Raw genomic sequence first — 25,616 nt, forward strand, 5'->3', positions numbered from 1 at the left:
TGCCTTGTGCTGATCAAATCGGCCGCTCAGGAGGGGCTCAGAAGTTGAACATACCAATGCCCTGAAAATCCCTTATTTTGGCTGTTGATCCCTTATTTTCGAGGCTGCTGGTCCCTTATTTTCAAATCTGTAAGCTGACAACTATGGCTGGTGAAGAGTCACAGGGTTCTCCCTCCTGCTGCTGCGACAAGCTCCCCTTCCTGCTTGTCTCCCAGAACCAGAAGAGGTATGAAGAGGGTGGAGGAAAGGTTGGCTACACACAGGAATAGTCTCCGATTGCTTGCGAAAACCCCAGGGGACTTAGATGGCTGTGCGGCAGTGGGGACAATCAGTCTTGGCAACTGATCCATGGGGCAAGACCTACCGGGGATGAGCTGCTGTGCTCATTAGGCCTGACAGCCACGTCTGTGCAGATCATGCTAGTAAAAAGTTAATTCTAACTTGCACGGTGTGATTTACTGCCGGCTCACACCTCACAGCATCTATGTTGAGGGGCTGATGAGAGTCATAGAATCATAGAGTTGGAAGAGACCACAAGGGCCATCGAGTCCAACCCCCTGCCAAGCAGGAAACACCATCAGAGCACTCCTGACATATGGTTGTCAAGCCTCTGCTTAAAGACCTCCAAAGGAGGAGACTCCACCACACTCCTTGTTTTTTTTTTATAATCATATTTATTAAAATTTCCAATAATAACAGAATAAGAAAATAAGAAAGATAAAGAAAAGAAAGAAAAAGAGAGGCTAGTTTAAACCCTTCTTTTCATAACCTTCTTTCTGGAACTTCCTCCTTCCCCTCCCGACTGTATTCCCCTTTCCCTAAGTTGGTTCCACAAGTTCTCATCCCCAATTTAAACCTAATATATTTAACTCACAAACCAATTTAAATTTACACCATCTTAACATCACTCTCATCTTATAATAGAACAAAATTTTCCCCCAAGATCAGCTCTCAATCCTTCCATGAGTTCCCCCTCTCTAAGAAAAGAAAAAACAGAAACATATAATATCAAAGTTATAAAGAATATCAGATAAAAAATATAGAAAAGTTCAAAAAGTTGGTTACAAAGCCTTTGGATTCTAAGGTTCCCCCCTCCCTTCCCCGGTTTTGATTCCCCATGTCTATTTGTCTGTATATTGTCGGCCTGGAGATCTTAAGTCCACAACCAGATTTTTCTCAATCCATCTTGTTGGTTTCTTCGAATTTGGTTGTTTTAATAATGTTTAGCTTCAAAAATCCAATCTAATAGAGGCCTTTAATTTCCTTTAATCTTTTGTTGCTCCTCCCGTTGTTCTTTCCGTGTCGTAATTCAGTCATTTGCTCTTTTATTTCTTGGTTTCTCAGGTTTCTGTCTTGTTCAGCTGTCAAAACATTCTTGTTCCAAAATTTAATGTCTCTACAGAGGTTTGTTATTCAGGGACAAAGACTTACGTCCAGTTCCTTTCTTGCTTCAATAGAAAATTCTATTGTATTATGGTCACCTCTGTAGACAAAATAATATTTCAGTTCTGCAGCTTTCCCAGGAGATAAGGCCTGTGCATATCCCAGAGTAGTTTTCCACATTCGACACTTGTAATGTCCCGAAACCCCTCTAGAGGGATTACAGTAACTTTGTATCCTCTAATCCAAAAGTCAATTTGTTGTTTCTTTTTCCCCGACAGTTTATATCCATATTTGTATCAAATTGTAACAAAATTAACCAACAAAAAACTTGTAACAAAGTCCTCTTTATATTTTCCAGTTTTGACAGCTCCTTTGACAGCTGTCAAAATCTCCATCTCTCTTCGCCAGGCTATCCGAATCGCCCCGGTTCCCAGGGGGGGGGTTGCTTTTTTCTCCTCACCCTCGACTCCTCTCCTCCAGCACAGTTCTTATAATTCACGTCGTGGAGTTGATAATTTTTGTCATCAATAAGCTTCTGAATAGATCTTGGTTTCTCAGTCCTTGTTTTAGGATGTTTACAATCAGGGAGGGGACTGACTTCCTTTTTTGGATCCCCTCCCGCTCGTGCCAAATCCGGAAAAAAAAATTCTTTTTTCCTCCTTTAATGCCCGGTTGCCCAATTACTCACGGGTTGTTGATCAATTGTCCGAATTTCCTTTGGAAGAAGCCAGCGCTCTCCGCCGGATGGCATGCGGCTGCGCTCAGCAGGGGAAGCGGAGGACTCAAAGCACCACGCCACTCCTCGGCGCCCGATCCGTAGCCTTTAAAAAGGCTCCTTCACAAGCCGGGAGGGCGATAACGGTGCCAGCCGAGTCACCATGTCCACGGGATCCGTTCCCGTGGTTTCTAAGGGTCCCCGCGTCGCCGGCGCGGTAGGACCCAGCCCCTGCCGAGCCGACTCCCTCCGGAGCTCGGAGGGAGTCCGCCATTCGGCGATGGCGCTAACCCGGAAGTCCGAGACTCCACCACACTCCTTGGCAGCAAATTCCACTGTCAAACAGCTCTTACTGTCAGGAAGTTCTTCCTAATGTTTAGGTGGAATCTTCTTTCTTGTAGTTTGGATCCATTGCTCCGTGTCCGCTTCTCTGGAGCAGGCCTTTGACCATTTTGGCCTTTGACCATTTTGGTTGCCCTCCTCTGGACACGTTCCAGTTTGTCAGTGTCCTTCTTGAACTGTGGTGCCCAGAACTGGACACAGTACTCCAGGTGAGGTCTGACCAGAGCAGAATACAGTGGCACTATTACTTCCCTTGATCTAGATGCTAGACTCCTATTGATGCATCCCAGAATTGCATTGGCTTTTTTAGCTGCCGCGTCACACTGTTGGCTCATGTCAAGTTTGTGGTCCACCAAGACTCCTAGATCCTTTTCACATGTACTGCTCTCAAGCCAGGTGTCACCCATTTTGTATTTGTGCCTCTCATTTTTTTTGCCCAAGTGCAATACGTTACATTTCTCCCTGTTAAAATTCATCTTGTTTGTTTTGGCCCAGTTCTCTAATCTGTCAAGGTCGTTTTGAAGTGTGATCCTGTCCTCTGGGGTGTTAGCCACCCCTCCCAGTTTGGTGTCATCTGCAAATTTGATCAGGATGCCCTTGAGTCCAAGTCGTTGATAAAGATGTTGAATAAGACCGGGCCCAAGACAGAACCCTGTGGCACCCCACTAGTCACTCTTCTCCAGGATGAAGAGGAACCATTGATGAGCACCCTTTGGGTTCGGTCAGTCAGCCAGTTACAAATCCACTGAGTGGTAGCAGAGTCAAGACCGCATTTTACCAGCTTCTTTACAAGAATATCATGGGGCACCTTGTCAAATGCCTTGCTGAAATCAAGGTAGGCTACATCCACTGCGTTCCCTTCATCTACCAGGCTTGTAATTCTGTCAAAAAACGAGATCAGGTTAGTCTGACATGACTTATTTTTCAGAAATCCATGCTGACTATTGGTGAGCACTACGTTGAGTCGTAACCCAACGGGTCTGGGGGGCACTGGGTTGGGGAAGCATCCTTTGGAAACGACTACAGGTGGGAGGTAATGTGCTGTGTAGAAGGAATGAAAACCTAGCCCCTATGATTTTACACACACACACACCCAAGAAAACTCCAAAAGTCAGTTTTAAAAAATTTATTCTGTCTCCAGACCATGCTGCGGTAAACAGGTCCGCGGTTTGCAAGTTGATTCTGCAGTCAGCAACCTGCCTCACACTCATCCCAGACGGGACTGTGGACTATCCCCACCACACGTCACCCCAAAGTCCACATTCCTTAGACAAGGGGACTGTCCTGGCAAGCTGTCAAGGCCTGGGGCCGAATGGAGCCTGCCTGCAAGACCGCAAGGGGCAAAGTCAAAAAGGAATATTCACTCCCCAGAAAGAGTGGTTTCCCTCCCCCTTTGCACCCTGAGATAGAACCATAGAATTGTAGAGTTTGAAGGGGCTCCAGGGGGTCATCTAGTCGGACCCCCTCGATGCAGCAATTCGGCAAATAGCTAAATCACAAAAGGCAAGGGGAGGCTTTTAGCTCTTCAGTCCAGAGGGGCGTTTGAGCTTTATCCTTCCTAGCAAAGCTGACAGAGGAAGTTCCCACGAGGACTTTTCCTGTCCTGCCCCTCTGAGCTTCAGCTTTCGGCCGAGTGCTTTGTTGCAAACTGTGACGTGTGAGCTGCACGTCGGATGTCGGCCAATGTGGCTCCATCCAGTCCAAAAACTGGCACCAAGGTAGGCATAACCGAATTATCTGGGACTTTTCACAGCACCAGTAGTCAATACGAGGGAGGCTCTCAGGCTGCCAGTAGTTTGCAGGTGGGAGTCGATTGCGAACCAGCAAATTCAGGGAGGGCACAATTAAAGGGGATTTGGGACTCCTGTGCTGCAAACCTGCTTCAAAAAAGGAACAGACTTTTTGCAGCAAGGAAAGTGGTGTGGAAATTCACTGGAACGGGCAAGATGGCCATTGCTTGATGCAAAGTTGTATCCTCTTCCTGCAAACTCTGTGCAAACAGATCGGTCAGAATGCTTGATAAATAGGCCATCTGGAAGCGACCCACATTTACAATGGACCGATGCCATTAATTTCTATGTAAATGCCATTTCTGAATGTTCCGTCACACTCTAGTGTGACCAAGGAACAGAACCCAGAGCAGTTCTATGCAGATGAAGAGGGTGGGGCTAAGCTGATAGAAACAAGGTTGATTATTATTTGTTGCAGCCGCCAGGCAGTGGGGAGAGGGTTTTCGCCACTATCCTAACAGCACCCCTGATTTCACGCCTTTGCTATCTTCCCATGCAAAACTCTGCGGTTCTCGCCATTTGCAAAGCCTCGTTTCACACACAGCCTGTCATAACAACAGGCATTTTGCTAAATTGGGTTAACTAAACGCAGCCGTCAGCCCCAAGGATGCTCTCAGCAAAGCCAAAGACAATCTGCACATTGTTCCCACCACAGGAAGTTTTTAGGGGTTACCTCTGGCCTCGCTGGATAATAATGGCAGACAAGGTCAATTTGGAAGAAAGTTCAAGTCCCCAGTCTGTACTGATTTGTAAAAACTGGTTCAGCTAAGAAAGAATGCAATGCTAAGTAGGATTCCCAGATAGACAGGTGCTTCTGAGTTGAATTTGTCCTTAATCTGGATGACGACGCTTTTCCTGGAGCCGCACGGCAGGCGGGGGAGATTTTGTGGGGGGATTTTGGGCACACCAACCCTCCTAGATCATCCCTGCCAGGAAAGGTGGGAGGAAGAGGCCAATCGTCCCCAGCAAGCAGACAATGACAAACACCCAGAGGAACATGCGGTCAATCACCATGGCAACGTACTTCCAGTCTTCCTTCACCTGCAAGCATAGGAGAAACCATGAAGTCACACCTCCTTGACCAGCAGGTCTCTACAATGCCTGGACATCCCTTTGGGACCTGAAACAGCACATCTAGCAGATTGTTCAAGAGTTTTCCTACAGGGGTCTCTTCACCTGTATACCTGAAGGAGCGTCTCCACCCCCATCGTTCTGCCCGGACGCTGAGGTCCAGCACCGAGGGCCTTCTGGCTGTTCCCTCATTGCGAGAAGCAAAGCTAGAGGGAACCAGACAGAGGGCCTTTTCAGTGGTGGCACCCTCCCTGGGCCAGGCATCCTGGGCCATAAAAGATAGTGGGCTTTCTGATATGTTAATCTTAGGGCCAGGAAACAGACTTTCACATGAAGGTGATAAAGATCCCTATCGTCCTTGCCATCCTTCTTATCATGTATATTGCTTGTTTATGACCTCCGGGGTTGCTGGATGCACTCCTTTGTAGTTCTGCTTTATTTACCCCAGAAGTATGCATACATGCTTAATTGGGACGCGGGTGGCACTGTGGTCTAAACCACAGAGCCTAGGACATGCCGATCAGAAGATCAGCAGTTTGAATCCCCGCGATGGGGTGAGCTCCCGTTGCTCGGTCCCTGCTCCTGCCAACCTAGCAGTTTGAAAGCACAAAGGGCAAGTAGATAAATAGGTACCGCTCTGGCGGGAAGGTAAACGGCGTTTCGGTGCGCTGCTCTGGTTCACCAGAAGCGGCTTAGTCCTGCTGGCCACATGACCCGGAAGCTGTACGCCGGCTTCCTCGGCCAATAAAACGAGATGAGCGCCGCAACCCCAGAGTCGTCTGCGACTGGACTTAACAGTCGGGGTCCCTTTACCTTTTATGCTTGCTTAATTAGCTTTTGTACTGTAACTTTGTCCCCACGTGGGGTTTGTTGAAATGCTCAGAGGAAATCTGATTGGTTCTTACAAACACGGTGTAAAAAGGTCTTTTGTGAATAAAACGACCTGGGCCGGAGGGTGGACAGGAATTCTTATTAAACGCACCCTTCCCAGAGTCTTGCTGGTTCAAGCCTCTGTCTGTATTCTTATTAATCAGAGTTCAATCCTTCCTTTACTTTGGGAATGCCTCAGGGTGGACGCTACTACCACGAAACCCTGTTCCTGATGTCTAGAGGGAACTGTTTGCTTGTGTTAAGAACCCAACAGTGGGCCTGGGGTGGGGGGATCCTGGGTACTAACCCCACAAGGTAGCTTTTCGGTTCCCAGAGTCAACAACTCACCGAGAAATCGGCGTCCTCTGCCCGCAGGTGGTTGGCGATGTAGTGCACCCCTTCCAGGGCTTTCAAGATGCTTGGAGACAGGTGCAGCCCCTGCTCGGAGGATGTTGGGTTCTCCGTTTTGGTGGCCGGGCGCCGGACCAGTTCCACGAAGCCCCTCCCCAGGTGCCGGGCGCAGGTGTAACGGTACTGGAGGCAGTGGTGGGGGCAGGTGCCTTGGAGGGGCAGGCGACCAGCCCTCCGCCTCTCCTCACTGCCACCACCGCCGTCGTCGTCTTCGTTCCACTTCTCGTCCACGTCCGTCTCCAGCCAGCACCGGGACGTGCTCAGATTGGCCGGAGGCGCGTCGTACTGCCCAATCACCTCTTCGCTGGCCACCCTGAGCCCTGCTGTCAGCACCGGGGGCCTCTTCATGAACAGCCACCTGGGGATGAAGTCTAGGAAGACGGCGCGGACCCATTGGGGCATCTTGTGGGTGCTGGGCGAGCGGTGATGGACGTTGAGGACGAAGACCGTGATGACGATGGAGAGCGTCACGAAGATCATGGTGAAGAGGAGGTACTCTCCGATCAGAGGGATGACCAGGGAGGTGGACGGGATGATCTCGGTGATCAGGAGGAGGAAGACAGTGAGGGACAGGAGGACGGAGATGCAGAGGGTGATCTTCTCCCCGCAGTCGGAGGGCAGGTAGAAGACCAGGACGGTCAAGCAAGAGATGAGGAGGCAGGGGATGATGAGGTTGATGGTGTAGAAGAGTGGCAGGCGCCGGATGACGAAGCTGTACGTGATGTCGGGGTAGATCTCAGTGCAGCAGTCATACTTCTTGGTGTTGTAGGTGCCCACGGCGTGGATGATGGCCCACTCGCCGCTCTCCCAGTAGTCCTTGAGGTCCACCTGCCGCTCCATGCTCTCCAGGTCAATCTTGGCTTTGTCGTACGTCCACGAGCCGAACTTCATCTTGCAGTTCTGCTGGTCAAAGGGGAAGAAGGTGACGTCGATGCTGCAGGAGCTCTTGTAGATGGCCGGAGGGGTCCACTTCACGCTGCCATTGGAGAAGAGGTGAGCCTTCGTCATGTGCGTCACGGCAAACTCCCCGTCGGCACTGAAGGAGCAACGGGGAGGAGAGTGTGGGAATGTTGTAGATAGTAGGAGAAATATGTATTTATAAATTTTTATTGGAAATTTTATTTGCAACATAACATAACCCCCCAATACAGAAATCCACCCTCATTAAACATGAACATAACATACAATAAGCATAGCATACAACAATACAAACAACCAAATAAAATACTTCCTTTATCCTGTATCTGGCCTCCTTATTTACTTCTTATAAACTGTTTCCTTTATGAGTAATTATTAAGATTTTTCTAATTATAACTTAAATATCCACAAAGTCTCCTGCAGACATTAATCAAAACAAGTCCAGGTATGTATTTTAGGGCACTGTTTTGTGGAGTATTCTCTGCATTTCCCCCGTGCTTTTTGAAATTCTTGTCTAGTGTGATCTCTAATTGCATGTGTTAATCTAGCCAGTTCAATATACTCTAACAGTTTGTCTTGCCATTCCTTTTGTGTTGGCACAATTTCTTTTTTCCAGTTTTTAGCAGTTAGGATCCTTGCCGCTCAATAGTAGGAGAAATATATTGATTAAATATTATCCTTCCTCACTCACACTAGTGAGTAGCAGAGTACATTCTCCAGTATATTGCAGGAAGCTAGTTGGTAGATTCGTTTGAATCTCTTCACTTAAGCAATCCAGTCTGGCTTGTCCAGATTGGGTTTGAGCCTGGTAAATTCCCCTTTAATCCCTCTTAAAAAGAATAAAGACAGAACAGTCTTCTTTTTAAAGTAATAAGAAGTTGACTCACATTCAGTTCACAGTAGGTTCCCTGAAGGCAGGCTTTAGCTTGTAGTTACAGAAGAGAGTGTGAGTTTATGCCATGTAGGGAAATGAGCCCATGTGCTGCTGGCTAAGGACCGGCAGACAGCAAAATACATCAAAATGGAATAAATTGAAAGAGGGAGTAGATGGCTGAGTGACCAGCCCTTTTATAGGGTCTCCCAGGGTCACACCCATCTACCTGGTCACACAGAGGGGGGTGATGCTCCAGACCAGGTGTGACAGGAAGTCCTCCTGGCTGGAGCAACATTCCCCTGCGTGTACATTCTAGGAAACAGGAAATGTTGTACTTGACTGTCTTTGTTACATCCCACAGAGAAAGGGGGCGAGAAATCTATTATTTCTAACGTATGATTACGATTGGTTTTATAAACTTAACACAAAATCTAATTTATAAGCTTTTCTAAGCAATTCTACTTCTCCTTAAAATCATGACCCCCACAATTAATTCCTTGCTGCCTTATATACAATCCTTATTCCGCTCTACATTTCTTTCTTTATTTCATTCTTCCTATCTTTTCTTGGCTTATACTTCAGAGCGGTTGCCGAACAGCTTGGTAGGTTTCTGGATGAAACATTGGGTCTGGACCCATTTCAGTCTGGCTAATCATAATCATTATTATTATTATTATTATTATTATTATTATTATTATTATTATTTATACCCTGCCCTCCCCAGCCAAGGCCAAGCTCAGAGCGGCTTACAAGCAATAATAAAAACATGTTGAATGATTACAACTTAAAAACAAAATTAAAATACAACATTAAAATATTGAAACATTAAAATGTAGCCTCCTTGCAGGAGGAGAAGGAAAAGAAAAAAGAAAGGGAGGGAGGGAATCAAATTGGCTCCAAGCCAAAGGCCAGGCGGAACAACTCTGTTTTACAGGCCCTGCGGAAAGAAATCAGATCCTTTTGCCCTGGTTATGGGACCAGGACGGCTTTGGTCGCCCTAACAGATGATCTTGGCAGACGATTGGATCGAGGCGGGTCGGGACTGCTGATTCTCTTAGATCTGTCAGCAGCCTTTGACATGGTCAATCACGAACTTTTAGACCATTGCCTCGCTTATGTGGGGATTCAGGGCACAGTCCAACAATGGCTGCACTCCTTTGTCTCAGGTCGGGGACAGAGGGTGGCGCTAGGGAGGGAGTTGTCACGTGGCACTCCTTGGTGTGTGGAGTGCCACAGGGCGCAATCCTTTCCCCGATACTTTTCATTATCTTTATGTGCACTCTTGCCCAGATTGTCCGGAGCTTTGGGCTGGGTTGTCATCAATATGCTGGTGACACTCAGCTCTATCTGCTGATGGATGGCCCCACCAACTCGGCCCCGGACACACTGACCAGATGCTTGGAAGCTGTGGCTGGATGGCTGCGTGGGAACCGGTTGAAATTAAATCCTTCGAAGACAGAGGTCCTCTGGCTGGGTCGGGACGAGATAGGGTTGGGGGGCCAACTCCCATCTCTTGCGGGGGCTCAATTAGTGCCAGCGCCTTCTGTCAAGAGCTTGGGTGTAACCTTCGATGCCTCCCTTTCCATGGAGGTGCAGGTTGCCGCCATAGCAAAGGTGGCTTATTATGTTATTATTAGCAACCAAACACCCAGCGATTAACCTCACTTGTTTCTTTGCTAAAGTGATAACTAGCCTAGTAGATACAGAGGATGCTGTTTATTTAGCGGGCCTTTGCTGGGACTTTTGATGTGGTTTTCCTTTGGGTCTTCCGCTGCGGTGGATGGAAGACAGATTGAGAAGTCCCCTTTGGCCTGAAATATTTTCCTAAGTACCGCTGGATGGCAGCCGAACACCAGCCAATGGAACAAAGCCATTATTGGGACACTGCTTGCGCAAGAAGTCATAATTGCAGGTACTTCTTCCATGTGCACAGACTGAGCATCTCCCCACAAGGCTGCCCTTCGACAGAGCATACTGCATTTCTCGCACATTTTTAAGAAGTGGAGTTGCCGCACACACACACACCCTCTACTGCACTTATAGAAGTGAGTAAGTAAACTCTGTTATAGAAGACTGTGTCGTGTCTATTTCTTTTAAGGAGGGACTAAAGGGGAATTAGGGACACGGGTGGTGCTGTGGGTTAAACCACAGAGCCTAGGGCTTGCCGATCAGAAGGTCAGCAGTTCGAATCCCCGTGACGGGGTGAGCTCCCGTTGCTCGGTCCCAGCTCCTGCCAACCTAGCAGTACGAAAGCATGTCAGACTGCAAGTACAGTGTTGCCCCGCAAGACGAATGCCTCGCAAGACGGAAAACTCGCTAGACGAAAGAGTTTTCCGTTTTGGAGGTGCTTCGCAAAACGAATTTCCTATGGTCTTGCTTCGCAAGACGACAATGTCTTGCGAGTTCCTGCTGGTTTTTTTCCCTCCCCCCCCCCTTTTTCTAAGCTGCTTATCAGCTGATCCGATCAGCAGATAAGCCGCTAAAAGACGCTAATAGCGCTAATCCGCTAATCCGTCAATGGGCTTGCTTCACAAGACGAAAAAACCGCTAGACGAAGAGAATCACAGAACGGATTCTTTTCGTCTTGCGAGGCACCACTGTAGATAAATAGGTACCGCTCTGGCGGGAAGGTAAACGGCGTTTCCGTGCACTGCTCTGGTTCGCCAGAAGCGGCTTAGTCATGCTGGCCACATGACCTGGAAGCTGGACGCCGGCTCCTTCGGCCAATAGAGCAAGATGAGCGCCGCAACCCCAGAGTCGTTCGTGACTGGACCCAATGGTCAGGGGTCCCTTTACCTTTAAAGGGGAATTACCAAGGAAACTTACTTTAGAGGCTTATACAAGCCTGGCAAACACTATCCGCTGCACAAGTTTTAAAGGGGGAATGTTACTCTGATAAACTGTAGAACTTGTTAATACAAGTTGGAAAGGATATATAAACAATATATCCTCTCCTGCCTCCCTGGACATTCCCACAGTGTTGGGTCCAGCTTGCAGGCTTCCCTTTATGGCATTTGTGTGGCCAATGCAAGAACAGAATGCTGGACTAAATCTCGCAAGGCTTTTCTTATGTGCTTGACTGGTCCTGAGCTACTCCTGCTGAGGCCTGTCTCAGATTAATCCCCGTGCGCGAATGCTTAAGAACATTGGCTCATCTAGTCCAGAATCCTGTTCTCACAGACCAGATGCCTATTATGGGGAAACCCGCAAGCTGGATTCGAACACGGGACCACTTTTCCCCTCCTGTGGTTTCCAGAAACTGGTCTCCAACAGCTATCCATAGCCCTCTCCTCCTCCACGAAACTGGCTCTTCCTCTTTTAAAGCCACCTGGGTTTGTGGCCATCACTAACTCCCTGTGGCAGTGAGTTCCATAGTCTAACGATGTGCTGAATGGACAAGGACTTCCCGCGGCATATTTCTAAGGGGCGTTGTTGAATCAATGAGCTGCTCCCCCTTTCCCCGTTGGCCCAAGCACCTACTTGTTATACAGCACAATGTCTGGGATCCAGATCATCTCGGAAGGCGCTCGGATGGAAGTGACGTTGTCAAAATCCACAGGGTTCCACTGCAGCTTGTAGTCATTCCATTCCTGGCAGCAAGGAGAAAATCCTGGCCTCATTATTCACTTCCGAGATGTGCATATTCTTCACATTGAAGCACACATTGATCGACTTCCTCACTCTTTTTGATACACTTATTTTTTTGGTTTTTCAGATTAAAACTTTGCAGTCACATATCGAACGTACAACATAGAAACAAGATTCCAAATAATCTATTGGACTTCCCTCCTCCCCTTTGTGGGTCCTATTGTTAATCATTTCCTCCTGCACCTTTTAGGATAATAGGTTATAAATTTCCCCCATTCCTTATTAAAATTTTGGTCTTCCTGATTTCTGATTCTTTCAGTCATTTTAGCCATTTCGGCATAAATCCATTACCTCAATCTGCCATTCTTCTCTGGTAGGGAATTATCTTCTTTCCGTTTATTAACTTTCTTAGTTATTAAAAAGTAAGTTAATTAACACTGATTTAGTGGACTAAGGCTGCAAAGCCTAACTATGTCTACTCAGAAGAATGTCCTGTTGAATTCAGTCTTGCAGCCTTAATGCCAGCCTTCATAAGAGGGGCACAGGAGAGGGGGGATAATAATAATAATAATAATAATAATAATAATAATAATAATAATAATAATAAATTTATTTATACCCTGCCCTCCCCAGCCAAGGCTGGGCTCAGGGCGGCTAACAAGCAATAATAAAAACAAGTTGAATGAATACAACTTAAAAACAAGATTAAAATACAACATTAAAACACTGAAACATTAAAATGCAGCCTCATCACAGGAGGAGAAAGGAAAAAAGAAAGAGAGGGAGGGAATCAAATTGACTCCAAGCCAAAGGCCAGGCAGAACAATTCTGTCTTACAGGCCCTGTGGAAAGAAATCAGATCCCGCAGGGCCCTGGTCTCATGAGACAGAGCGTTCCACCAGGCGGGAGCCACCACTGAGAAGGCCCTGGTGGAGGCTAATCTGACTTCCTTAGGGCCCAGGACCTCTAGGGTGTTGCTATTTATGCACCTTAAGGTCCTCCGTGGGGCATACCAGGAGAGGCGGTCCCATAGGTACGAGGCTCCTAGGCTGTGAAGGGCTCTAAAGGTCAAAACCAGCACCTTAAATCTGACCCTGTACTCCACCGGGATCCAGTGCAACCGGAAAAGCACTGGGTGAATATGTTCCCATGGCAGAGACCCCGTGAGGAGCCTCACTGCAGCATTCTGCACCCGCTGGAGTTTCTGGGACAGCTTCAAGGGCAGCCCCATGTAGAGCGAATTACAGTAGTCAAGCCTGGAGGTGACCATCGCATGGATCACTGTGGCCAGGGCGGGGTGGGAAAGGTAAGGATAACAGCTCCTCAGCTTAAGACCCCCAGGCCAATAGTTTTCCATGGCTGGAAGCTTCAAGGTGTGGGGATCTAGGGGACCATCTCTTCAAGGCTGAGGTTCATCATAGAATTGTTGAACTGTAGGGCTGGCAGGGACATTTAGTCCAGTCTCCTAGAATGCAGGGATCTCTTGCTCAACATGGAACTCGAAGCCACAACCCTGTGATTAAGAGTCTCCTGCTTTACCTACAGGGCTTGCTTCCAGTTCCTTATCTGACAACAAGTTGCATTATGAGAGCCTTGAATACAACATGGCAAAAAGTAAACTCTGTATTGGGCTCAGTGTTAGAGTACAGTGTCCCAGTACATCTCTGAGCACAATTCAAAGTGCTAGTGCTTGAAAGCCCTAAACGGTCTTTGTCCTGTATACCTAGAATCATAGAGTTGGAAGAGACCACAAGGGCCATCGAGTCCAACCCCCTGCCAAGCAGGAAACACCATCAGAGCACTCCTGACATATGGTTGTCAAGCCTCTGCTTAAAGACCTCCAAAGAAGGAAACTCCACCACACAACCTTTCTCCCTCCTCTATATGACATCCTTTTATATATTTGAACATGGCTATCATATCACCCCTTCACCTCCTCTTCTCCAGGCTAAACATGCCCAGCTCCCTTAGCTGTTCCTCATAAGGCATCGTTTCCAGGCCTTTGACCATTTTGGTTGCCCTCCTCTGGACACGTTCCAGTTTGTCAGTGTCCTTCTTGAACTGTGGTGCTCAGAACTGGACACAGTACTCCAGGTGAGGTCTGACCAGAGCAGAATACATTGGCACTATTACTTCCCTTGATCTAGATGCTATACTCCTATTGATGCAGCCCAGAATTGCATTGGCTTTTTTAGCTGCCGCGTCACACTGTTGGCTCATGTCAAGTCTGTGGTCAACCAAGACTCCTAGATCCTTTTCACATGTACTGCTCTCAAGCCAGGTGTCACCCATCTTGTATTTGTGCCTCTCATTTTTTTTGCCCAAGTGCAATACTTTACATTTCTCCCTGTTAAAGTTCATCTTGTTTGTTTTTGCCCAGTTCTCTAATCTGTCAAGGTCGTTTTGAAGTGTGATCCTGTCCTCTGGGGTGTTAGCCACCCCTCCCAGTTTGGTGTCATCTGCAAATTTGAACGGATGCCCTTGAGTCCATCATCCAAGTCGTTGATAAAGATGTTGAATAAGACCGGGCCCAAGACAGGACCCTGCGGCACCCCACTAGTCACTCTTCTCCAGGATGAAGAGGAACCATTGATGAGCACCCTTTGGGTTCGGTCAGTCAGCCAGTTACCTGAAGGAGCGTCTCCACCCCCATCATTCAGCCTGGACACAGAGGTTCAGCTCCGAGGGCCTTCTGGCGGTTCCCTCATTGCAAGAAGTGAGGTTATAGGGAACCAGACAGAGGGCCTTCTCGGTGGTGGCACCCACCCTGTGGAACGCCCTCCCACCAGATGTCAAGGAAATAAGCAGCTATCCTATCTTTAAAAGACATCTGAAGGCAGCCCTGTTCAGGGAAGTTTTTAATATTTAATGCTGTATTGCTTTTAACACTTGATTGGGAGCTGCCCAGAGTGGCTGGGGAAACTCAGCCAGGTGGGCGGGGTATAAATAATATATTATTATTATTATTATTATTATTATTATTATTATTATTATTACAGTGGTTGCAAATGGGATCCGTTCCGGAGCCCCGTCCGCAACATGAGCAGAACGCAAACCACGTCTGCTTGTGCGCAGGTTACAATTCACCACTTCTGCGCATGCGTGTGACATCATTTTGAGCACATGTGCGAGCGACGAAACGCGGAAGTAACCTGTTCCGTTACTTCCGGGTCGCCGCGGGACGTACCTGGAAGTAACGGAACAGGTTACCGAACCTGTAACCTGAACCGAACGTAACAAGAGTTATGACTGTACTGTATTTTTCCGTGTATAAGACGACTCCTATTTTTTTAAACCCCAAATTCAGAAATTAAGTTGTTTAGCTTTTTTGGGGGGGGGTCACTTCTGCCAATCGCTCACCCGCCTGGCCGCCACTGCCGATTGCTTGCCACAGCCACTGCCAATCACACACCTCGCCACAGCCACCAATTGTCTGCCTGCTCGCAGCCACCAACAGCCCACCCGCCCACTTGCTGCTGCCACCAATCGCCTGCCCAATTGCCGCAGCAGCAGCCAATCGCCAGCAGGCCTTGCCGCAGCCACCAATCACTCGCCCAATCGCCGCTGCCAATCTCCTGCTTTCTACTGCCATTCATCTCATGTCCCCACTCTGCATTCGCTATCCATGTATAAGACGAGACCCAATTTTTTAAAGCAAAAAGCACCGTCTTATACACAGAGAAATACAGTATATCTTTATTCGTGCATTGGAAAGGGTTGGAGAAGAGGACTCTTGGGTCCCTTCTGTCTCTACACCCCCAAAACTTTGCTAGAGTTTGTGTTGCGCTCCCTGCCTTTAACTCCCATCGCGCTTTACCTGCTTGAGCCAAACGTTTGTGGTCATCATTTGATTCTTCTCATCCTAGATTTGAAGACAATGAGAGAAAGAAAGAGAGAGAGATAGTTTGAAAGAAACGCAAAGGTGCAAACAGAAGCTGTTGTCTCTATTTTGTGGATGGGGTTACAGTGGTACCTTGGCTCTCAAATGCATTGGTTCTCAAACACCTTGGTTCCCAAACACCGAAAACCCAGCAGTAAGTGTTCAGCTTTTCAAATGTTTTTCGGAAGCCGAACATCCGATACGGCTGTCGGCTATTGTTTCCGAGGCACCTGCCCCAATCAGAAACTGCACCTTGGTTTTCGAACATTTCGGCTTCCAGAACGGATTAAGTTTGGCACATCTGTTTTTGCTATTTATTTTGCACTTTTGTTTTTGAGGCTTTTTCGGTTTTTTTGTTTTTGTGACTGTGCGGAATCCAGTTCAGCTACTGATTGATTGATTGATTGTGTGACTGTGGAAATGGATAAAAGCACCTCATCCAAACAATGACTATCATCAGTGCAGGTAAGGAAAAATAATAATTTTTATTTTTATCATCCACAATACGGTCTTACTTATTTTATAGTACACTGCATTGATTATTGCTTTCATTTTATGGATCAGTGGTCTCGTTAGATAGTAAAATTCATGTTAAATTGCTGTTCGAGGGGTTGTTTTTAAAAGTCTGGAATGGATTAATCCGTTTTGCATTATTTTCTAAAGGAAAGCATGCCTTGGTTTTGGAACGCTTTGGTTTTGGAACGGACTTCCGGAACGGATTAAGTTTGAGAACCAAGGTACCACTCTAAATCACAAACCAGCCAATTCAGGTTGCCCCATTGAAGTGGATTTGGCACCTGTACATCAAAGCCTGTTCCCAAAAAGGCAAAAGGCAAAAACGCCTTTTCTGCAGCAAGGGAAATTATGGGGGAATGTGGGCCACGTTATGTTACCTTCCCACAAAGAAATCTAGATGAATGCTAATTAAAGAGAGTCCTCTGCTCTCACTGCATCCAGGCCTGAAAAGAGGGAGATCTGATATTAGAATGATATGGAGACCCTATGCTCAGCCAAAGCTCAGTGGCAGAACAGCTGCTTTGGATGCAGAAGGAACCAGGTTCTGCCCTCAGGATGATAGATAGATAATTAGATAGATAGATTATTACGGCCAAAGACCAGTGAATATATAGTCGATACTAGAATAGAGGGGGCCAAGAGTCTGATTTAGTAGAAGGCAACTCCCTATGTTTGTGTTCACACATGTACTCCTCTTAAACCAGAGTGAGGAGCTCTACGGCCTGCTACTTGATATCTGAGAACAAGGTTATCACTTCAAACTGGCCTTGCTCTCCATCTGAAGGGCAATCTCTCTCTGTCTGCTTCCTGTCAACTGCAGCCAGATGCAGTTTCTTCAATACATATCTATCCCAACGCATAACGTTTTTATGCAGCAAAGTGCATAGTCATCTAGAAAAAAATAACAACACATACATCAGATTGGGCTGTATGCCGCCACGAAGCCAGTTCAGAGTGAGGGTGGGGAAAACCCTCACTCTGAATGGGTAAGTCTTTATTTTTCTCTCCCGCCCCACACTCCATTTTCACATTGCCTTTTCCAATATAGGGAAAACATTTCTGTGCAGCTGCTTTTGTTTTTTTTTTGCAAAGAGCAGTGAGGTGAGTGAACAGGACACATACCACGTCAATCAGCTGAGCAATGGACAGCCCAAACCTGACAATAACGACATCAGAGGTATTGGGGACGGGACGGGACCACTTGTTGTATGCATTGAAAAGGTGTTTGAAGAGTCTCTCCTCCGCCTGGGTTTGCGTCCGGCCTTGGACTGAGGCTGAAATGGAAACCAAATGTTATGAGTTGGCAAGAACCAGCTTTGAATGCTGAGAATCATTGAAGGTCAGTTATCAAATCCCCCCAGATATTAACTGCATGTCAACAGTTAAGGACGGACATCAAAGCTCAACTATAACCTGATGCCCAGAATTAATGCCCCACCTTTCAAAGCACTTCACACACATTTCATCTCAAAAACCTTTACAGAAACCATGTAAATGTAAGGTGGCATTATTATCCCCATATTGCAGATGTGAAGACTGAGGCTAAGAGAAAGGGTCAGGGAGAGGAAGCATGCATTGCCTAAGATCAGTTAGTGAGCTTATTTCTGTGGCAAGAGTCAAACTGGGATCTCTCCAGGCTCCTGCAGGGCGGTCTTGACTACTGCACATAGAAGAAGAGTTTGGATTTGATATCCCACTTTATCACTACCCTAAGGAGTCTCAAAGCGGCTAGCAATCTCCTTTCCCTTCCTCCCCCACAACAAACACTCTGTGAGGTGAGTGGGGCTGAGAGACTTCAAAGAAGTGTGACTGGCCCAAGATCACCCAGCAGCTGCATGTGGAGGAGCGGAGACGCGAACCCGGTTCCCCAGATTACAAGACTGCCACTCCGAACCACTACACTACACTGGGCTCTCCAGTACTGAAAGTCTGGCAGATATCCAGGGAATGCTCAAAGCACGGGAAAGTTGCAGGAACGTGGGAAGTCAAGTGGCAGGCGCTAGGAGTTTCCTGCTTCATGAAGCCTAAAGGTAAAGGGTAAAGGTACCCCTGCCCGAACGGGCCAGTCTTGACAGACTCTGGGGTTTGTGCGCCCATCTCACTCAAGAGGCCGGGGGCCAGCGCTGTCCGGAGACACTTCCGGGTCACGTGGCCAGCGTGACAAAGCTGCATCTGGCGAGCCAGCGCAGCACACGGAACGCCGTTTATCATGAAGCCTAGAGGTGGCCAAATTGCCTGGCAATGCGAGATGAAATAAGACATGCTCGCAGGAGCATCAGACTAATGCGCCTAGAGCAGAGGCAGCCAGAGGCCAGCTCCACAATAGAAACCCCCTGGGGAACAGAAGTCCCCGGCCAAAGTACAACTAGCCTCTTTAGCTAATGAGGTTTACCGGCTTCCCACTCTTCAAGGCCATAAGCTTAATGGGCCTTTGCTTATTCCTGCTTTCACTGCAGGAGAAACTTCTTCTGGGCTGCAGAATGTTAGAATTCCTGCTCCGTGATTGCAGTCATGAGATTGTTGTCTATCACATGACGGTATATGTTTTGACTTGGTGAGCTGGGAGCCTCTGTGGCAGAGAGAAGTCAAGAATTAGAAGCTGAAGCAGGACAGTGGGAGGAGGGAAGCCAAAAGGCAGAGGTGAATCAGGCTAGTGAATAGGCATGGGGGTCTCCTCTTCCAGCTGCGACAGGATCCCCTCCCTCCTGTCTCCTAGAACCAGAAGAGGGTGAAACTGTCGGAAATCAAGCCTTTATCAGGAGAAACTGGCAACTCTCCCAGGCACCCGGCTTGGTCTCCTGTTGACCTCCCTGTCTGCTTTCCCGGCAAGATCCAGGCAGAGGTCGAGATAGATAGGCGATCCTTCTCAGTGTGAGAAGAACACACCACTCTTTCCTGCCCCCCCAGGCAGGGGAAAGAGATAGACAGAAACATATTTACATGCCTTTATTTCTGTCTTTGCAGCGTTACAGAAAACATGACTGCTTTCTTCAAACTCCAACAGCCGAGAGACATACTCCTCCTGTACTTCCTGTACAGCTCATATTACACTCTGAGCTAATTCCGGTGCTTCACACTGTGAATTGACTGTCCCTCTGTTTCCCACGGAACAGTCCCAACATTCCCATTATGTTTTGCTTTCAAGCTAGCAGTAGCTCGCGGTTGCATTGCTTCAATATCGTAACAGAAACAACCAGAGCATAGGCACGCTGCATGCAGGCATGGTCTCCAATTTCTTGCAAGAAGCCCTGGAGAGGAGACAACTTTGACAGTGGTGGGGAGGCTGGGACTTTTAGTCTCGGCCACTGATTTCACGGAGTAAGATCTACAGAGCCTGAGCTGCTGAGCTCATTAGGCCTGGAACTCTGTCTAGTCTGTGAAGCTCATGTTTCCCTAATAGTTTATAGCTTTGAACTGTGTGACTTACTGACACTGGCTTGCCCTGTGACAGCCAAGGTCCTCATAAGATTAATGGGACCCTCTCTCCCTTTTCAGCCAAGGAGTTAGGAGTCTGTTCAAAGTGTTGGTGCCGACCTTTAAAGCCCTAAATGGCCTCGTCCCAGTATATCAGAAGGAGCGTCTCCACCCCCATCGTTCAGCCTGGACACTGAGGGCCTTCTGGCGGTTCCCTCACTGCGAGAAGCCAAGTTACAGAGAATCAGGCGGAGGGCCTTCTCGGTGGTGGCACCCGCCCTGTGGAACACCCTCCCATCAGATGTCAAGGCAATAAGCAACTACCTTACTTTTAAACGACATCTGAAGGCAGCCCTGTTTAGGGAAGTTTTTAATGTTTAATGCTGTATTGTGTTTTTAATATTTGGTTGGGTGCCGCCCAGAGTGGCTGCGGAAACCCAGCCAGATGGGCGAGGTAAGGAATTATTATTATTATTATTATTATTATTATTATTATTATTATTATTCACTAGGTAGAGCACCCAGCACTGGACCAGATCCTCATGGCTGGGTCAGGCCAAGTTCTTCTTAACTGTCAGAGCAAGATGCCAGTCTAGGTAGGCCTGATTCAGTCAGCTCCTCTTATGACAGAGGTGATGGCTCAGATTTGTGTGATTTCATTTGCTGATTTCCACCTCATTGTTACCTGTCCCTCCCCTCACCTTCACACGTCTCTGTGATTTTTCACCCCCTCCCTTGATTGTCCCTCCCTCTCCTCCTTCTTGTTGCCTCCTTGCCTGCTCACTCCCATTGTCCTCGCTTGGACTGTATTCTCCTTGGGGCAGGGACCTGTCTGCCCCTTGCTTGTCATGCGGCTGACGTCCTCCGTGCACTTGTCAGGTGCGATACGCATAAATCCTCCTCCTCTCTGTTGATTTGGACTGTTTTACAAATCTGAAATCCTTCCATTCAAACTCTCCCTCACTTCTTCAAGATGGGGCAGAAACTGGCTTTGAACTAAGAAAATGGGCAAAATACTGCAGAAGAAACAATTCATCCCCCACGCAAAAGGGGTCAAGGGGTGGAATATTTCGCAAAATAAACAGGCAGCTCCCATCCATTCAGCCCCTCGCAGCCATGCTAGACTACACTGACGGATTGATGGCCTTAAGGACTCAAATGAGCTATTGGTGAGGCCATCTCCATTTCTTTTCATTAGCACCGCTTGACGAGCAAATTTGGCATGTAAACAGACGTGGCACTTCATCTCCGTGAGCGGATCTGTCTTCGGGAGCAGGGAGTAGGGTGTCAGGAGAGAAAGATGGTTCGACCTTGGCTGCCAGAAATGTCCCAAGAGTGGTGGTCTTCCCAGCCACAGTTCTCAGATCCAGTGCCAGATTTACGTCTAAGCTAAACAAGCTATATATTAGGGACCCACTCTCTTGGGGGCCCCAAAAAAATTTTAAGGGGAAAAACTGGATGCACATTTCCAAAATATAAGATAAAAAAACAAATAAAATAAAACCTACACACAGAAACAGTGTTTTGTGTTGTGTAGGCTCCTATGATGTAAGTCATGGGCCCCGCCTGTTCCCTAAAATATCACTGGTTTGCTCATTTCTGTATATAGGGTGCCTACATTCTGTTATGTGCAAATGGCTTTAAATACCTATTAGGTCCATAAATTACCATATAGCATATAAGGTAATGGTACCCCTGACCATTAGGTCCAGTCACGGATGACTCTGGGGTTGCGTGTTCATCTCGCTCTATAGGCCGAGGGAGGTGTGTTTGTCCACAGACAGCTTCCAGGTCATGGGTCCAGCATGGCTAAGCCACTTCTGGCGAACCAGAGCAGCACACAGAAATGCCATTTACCTTCCCGCCGGAGTGGTACCTATTTATCTACTTGCACTGGCGTGCTTTCAAACTGCTAGGTGGGCAGGAGCAGGGACCGAGCAACGGGAGCTCACTCCGTTGCGGGGATTCGAACCTCTGACCTTCTGATCGTCAAGCCCTAGGCTCTTTGGTTAGGCCACAGCACCCCCCATGTCCCACATATAGCATATATTCAACACAAAAAAACAGCAACAATTTGTTGCTGACGAAGGACAGCTGGACATATAAAGGGCCCCATTACGTTCAGTAGCTTAGGGCCTCATCAAACCTAAATTCGACCCTGCTCAGATCTCATGAGAGTAACATAAGAGCCTGCTCACTCTTGTTTTGTTTTGTTATTGCTCTTATCTTTTTTTCTCTTATCACACACACACACACACAAAAGGCCTGGCAACTCCAACCTCCTGTCCCCACAGTGCCCATCCAGTTGTGAAATGGGAAGCCCGTGAGCAGGAGCTGAGCCCAAAAGCAACACTCTCCCTTCCTGCTGTTTCCAGCAACTGGTATTCAGAAGCATTAAAGGTAAAGGTAAAGGGACCCCTGACCATTAGGTCCAGTCGTGGCCGACTCTGGGGTTGTGGTGCTCATCTTGCTTTACTGGCCAAGGGAGCCGGTGTACAACTTCCAGGTCATGTGGCCAACAGGACTAAGCCGCTTCTGGTGAACCAGAGCAGCGCACGGAAACGCCATTTACCTTCCCGCCAGAGTGGTACCTACCGTATTTTTCGCTCTATAACACGCACCTGACCATAACACGCACATCATTTTTAGAGGAGGAAAACAAGGGAAAAAACATTCTGAATGAAACAGTGGATGTATCATTTTTGTGCTTCATGCTGTGGCCACAGACATGTGATCTGATGGTGAATTTGGGCTGACCCAATGCAAAGATCCTGAGGATCCATGTGGATCCATGCTTTGTAACCACGTTTTTGCACCATTGCAGCCCCAGACAACAGTGGGTGCGTGATTTGGGGGGGCAGGCTGTAGCCATGGACATGCTATGTTCTCTGGTGGTGAATTTGGGGGTGACCCAATGCAAAGATCCATGTGGATCCATGCTTTTTAACCACATTTTTGCACCATTGCAGCCCCAGGCAACAGTGGGTGCATGATTTTGGGGGGGGGCAGGCTGTAGCCATGGACATGCTATGTGCTCTGATGGTGAATTTGGGGTGACCCAGTGCAAAAATCCTGAGGATCCATGTGGATCCATGCTTTTTAACCACATTTTAAGTGGGGAGGGAAGGAAAAACACAGAAGGGCTAAGAATGCAGGAGTGGGGTATAACGGGAGGGAGGAAAGGAAGGCAAAAGTTTCCCCCACGCACCCACCCAAGCCAGCCAGCGCTCTCTCTCTCTCTCTCTCTGTCTCTCTCTCTGTCTCTCTCTCCCACCTGCATGTTTTCAGCAGCACCGGAGCACAGAGAGGAAGGAACGGCACTCTGCTTTCCCCTCTGCTTGCCTGGAGGGGAGGGGCTTTCCCTGCTCTTTGTTCCGTTTGAGCAAACACAGTAAGGAAACAGAGAGGGTGGGCAGTAAGACCCGGAGGCAGAATGCAGGAAAGCACCCACTTCCTCTTTTCAGGTTTGTTTCCCTTCTCCCTGAAGCGCGGTTTGATTTTTGCCCGATTTTTCGGCTCCAGGGACCACACATTCGCTGCATAACACGCACAGACATTTCCCCTTCCTTTTTAGGAGAAAAAATCTGCGTGTTATAGAGCGAAAAATATGGTATTTATCTACTTGCACTTTGACGTGCTTTCGAACTGCTAAGTGGGCAGGAGCCGGGACCAAGCAACGGGAGCTCATCCCGTCGTGGGGATTTGAACCGCCGACCTTCTGATCAGGAAGCCCTAGGCTGTGTGGTTTAAACCCACAGCGCCACCCGCGTCCCTTCAGAAGCATTGCTTGCCCCTAAATGCTTCCCTTGACCTAAAGAAAACTCAAAAGCAACATAAACTACAAAAAAAATGATGCAGTTAGAATGCCAGCCGGGCTGCAAGGGCTTTTGAGTGTTTCTCACTGCCTATCACACGTATGGCTTGTTGTGTATAATTGTTTAATTCACACTGAAATGGGAATGCCTGTGTATTGCTGGAAAATCCACTGGAGTATCCTAAGTGCTCTCTGAACTCCTTGGTGGGTTGATAATTAACTATTGTTGTTTTCTGCTAGCTAACACATGAAGAAATGGAGGCAGTGAGAGATTTTACTTTCTTGGGCTCCATGATCACTGCAGATGGTGACAGCAGTCATGAAATTAAAAGACACCTGCTTCTTGGGAGAAAAGCAATGACAAATCTAGACAGCATCTTAAAAAGTAGAGACGTCACCTTGCCAACAAAGGTCCGTATAGTTAAAGCTATGGTTTTCCCAGTAGTGATGTATGGAAATGAGAGCTGGACCATAAAGAAGGCCGAAGAATTGCTGCTTTTGTGTTCTGGTGCTGGAGGAGACTCTTGAGAGTCCCATGGACTGCAAGAAGATCAAACCTCTCCATTCTGAAGGAAATCAGCCCTGAATGCTCACTGGAAGGACAGATCCTGAAGCTGAGGCTCCAAGACTTTGGCCACCTCAGGAGAAGAGAAGACTCCCTGGAAAAGACCCTGATGTTGGGAAAGATGGAGGGCACAAGGAGAAGGGGACGACAGAGGACGAGATGGTGGGACAGTGCTCTTGAAGCTACCAGCATGAGTTTGACTAAACTGCGGGAGGCAGTGGAAGACAGGAGTGCCTGGCGTGCTCTGGTCCAGGGGGTCATGAAGAGTCGGACACGACTAAACAACTAAACAACAAAAACAACAAACTGTCACAGAAAGAACTTCCATCCTGTCTACTTGCACCCAAACAGTGTTTTGCAACAGAGCTGCTTTTTTCATTTTATGTTACACATCCAACTGCAGTTCACCAGTTGTGGAATCATGATGAGCACATGCAAGTGTGGCCCAATTTGACATTTCCAAAAAACACCCCAAACTGCAACTTCTGGTGCTGTGAAGCTGCAAGTTCTATCCCCTCCCTGCTTCTCTTTCTTATATCCTAATTTGACTCATAATGTACGTGCTCCTCTAATTTGCGTTGCGGTTTTTGTTGCCCCGCAGTGTATCAAAATTGCACTGCCAATCTTTCTCCGGACTCGAAAGCGGCAATCTTTAATTAAGGCTGCAGACTTTTTGTAACGTTAGCTCAGGCAGACTTTCATCACGCCGACTCAGAAGCCCAGATTTGGCACGGAGCCTTCAAGATTGACATGAAGTCATAAGATTCTACAAAGTTTCTCTTATTAACCGCTCCCAGCGTCGGAGGCGAGAATTATGGAGTCGTCAAGAACGTGACGTGAATCCGGAGAAGAGGAAGGGCGAAGGAGGTTGATTCCTCTCGCGGTGTCTTCCCAAATCAGGCGGTGATCCTGTCAGAGCGCCTCCAAACACCAAAGGCTGTTGACTAGGAAAGCACATCTCCTCAGAGCGAGTGATTCTCCCGTCATGTCACAGCCAAAACCATCCCTGGCATTGATGGCCTCCAATGTTCCTTAGGCTTTGTCAAGAGTCATCTGCAGCAGGAAGTATCATCAAGGTAAAAGCTAGTTGTGTGTGCTCTGATGTGCCACTGCGGCTAAGTACACTCAACTCTCACTTCTAACATAACGTACATTGGCTCCCAGTAAGTTTCCGAGCACAATTCAAAGTGTTGGTGCTGACCTTTAAAGCCCTAAACGGCCTCAGTCCAGTATACCTGAAGGAGCGTCTCCATCCCCATCGTCCAGCCCAGACACTGAGGTCCAGTGCCGAGGGCCTTCTGGCAGTTCCCTCGCTGTGAGAAACCAAGTTACAGGGAACCAGGGAGAGGGCCTTCTCGATGGTGGCGCCTGCCCTTTGGATGCTCTCCCAGCAGATGTCAAGACAATAAACAACTATTTTACTTTTAAAAGACAACTGAAGGCAGCCCTGTTTTGGGAAGCTTTT

General features: G+C 47.7%; 1 protein-coding gene across 1 annotated transcript in view; it reads right to left on the reverse strand.

The window, feature by feature from the left end:
• Positions 1-3,567: 3,567 nt before the first annotated feature.
• The window catches only part of CHRNA2 (cholinergic receptor nicotinic alpha 2 subunit), a 33,226-nt gene continuing 11,177 nt past the window's right edge, over positions 3,568-25,616 (reverse strand). The window contains exons 3-7 of the mRNA XM_082217669.1: positions 17,481-17,632; positions 15,780-15,824; positions 11,855-11,964; positions 6,520-7,618; positions 3,568-5,271 (exon numbers count right to left, since the gene is read on the reverse strand). Of these exons, the coding sequence (XP_082073795.1) occupies positions 5,146-5,271; positions 6,520-7,618; positions 11,855-11,964; positions 15,780-15,824; positions 17,481-17,632 (1,532 nt within the window). The 3' untranslated portion in view covers positions 3,568-5,145. The remainder of the gene's footprint in view (positions 5,272-6,519; positions 7,619-11,854; positions 11,965-15,779; positions 15,825-17,480; positions 17,633-25,616) is intronic.

The sequence above is a fragment of the Podarcis vaucheri genome, assembly GCF_965113315.1.
Source record: "Podarcis vaucheri genome assembly, chromosome: 3".
Classification (NCBI taxonomy): Eukaryota; Metazoa; Chordata; class Lepidosauria; order Squamata; family Lacertidae; genus Podarcis; species Podarcis vaucheri.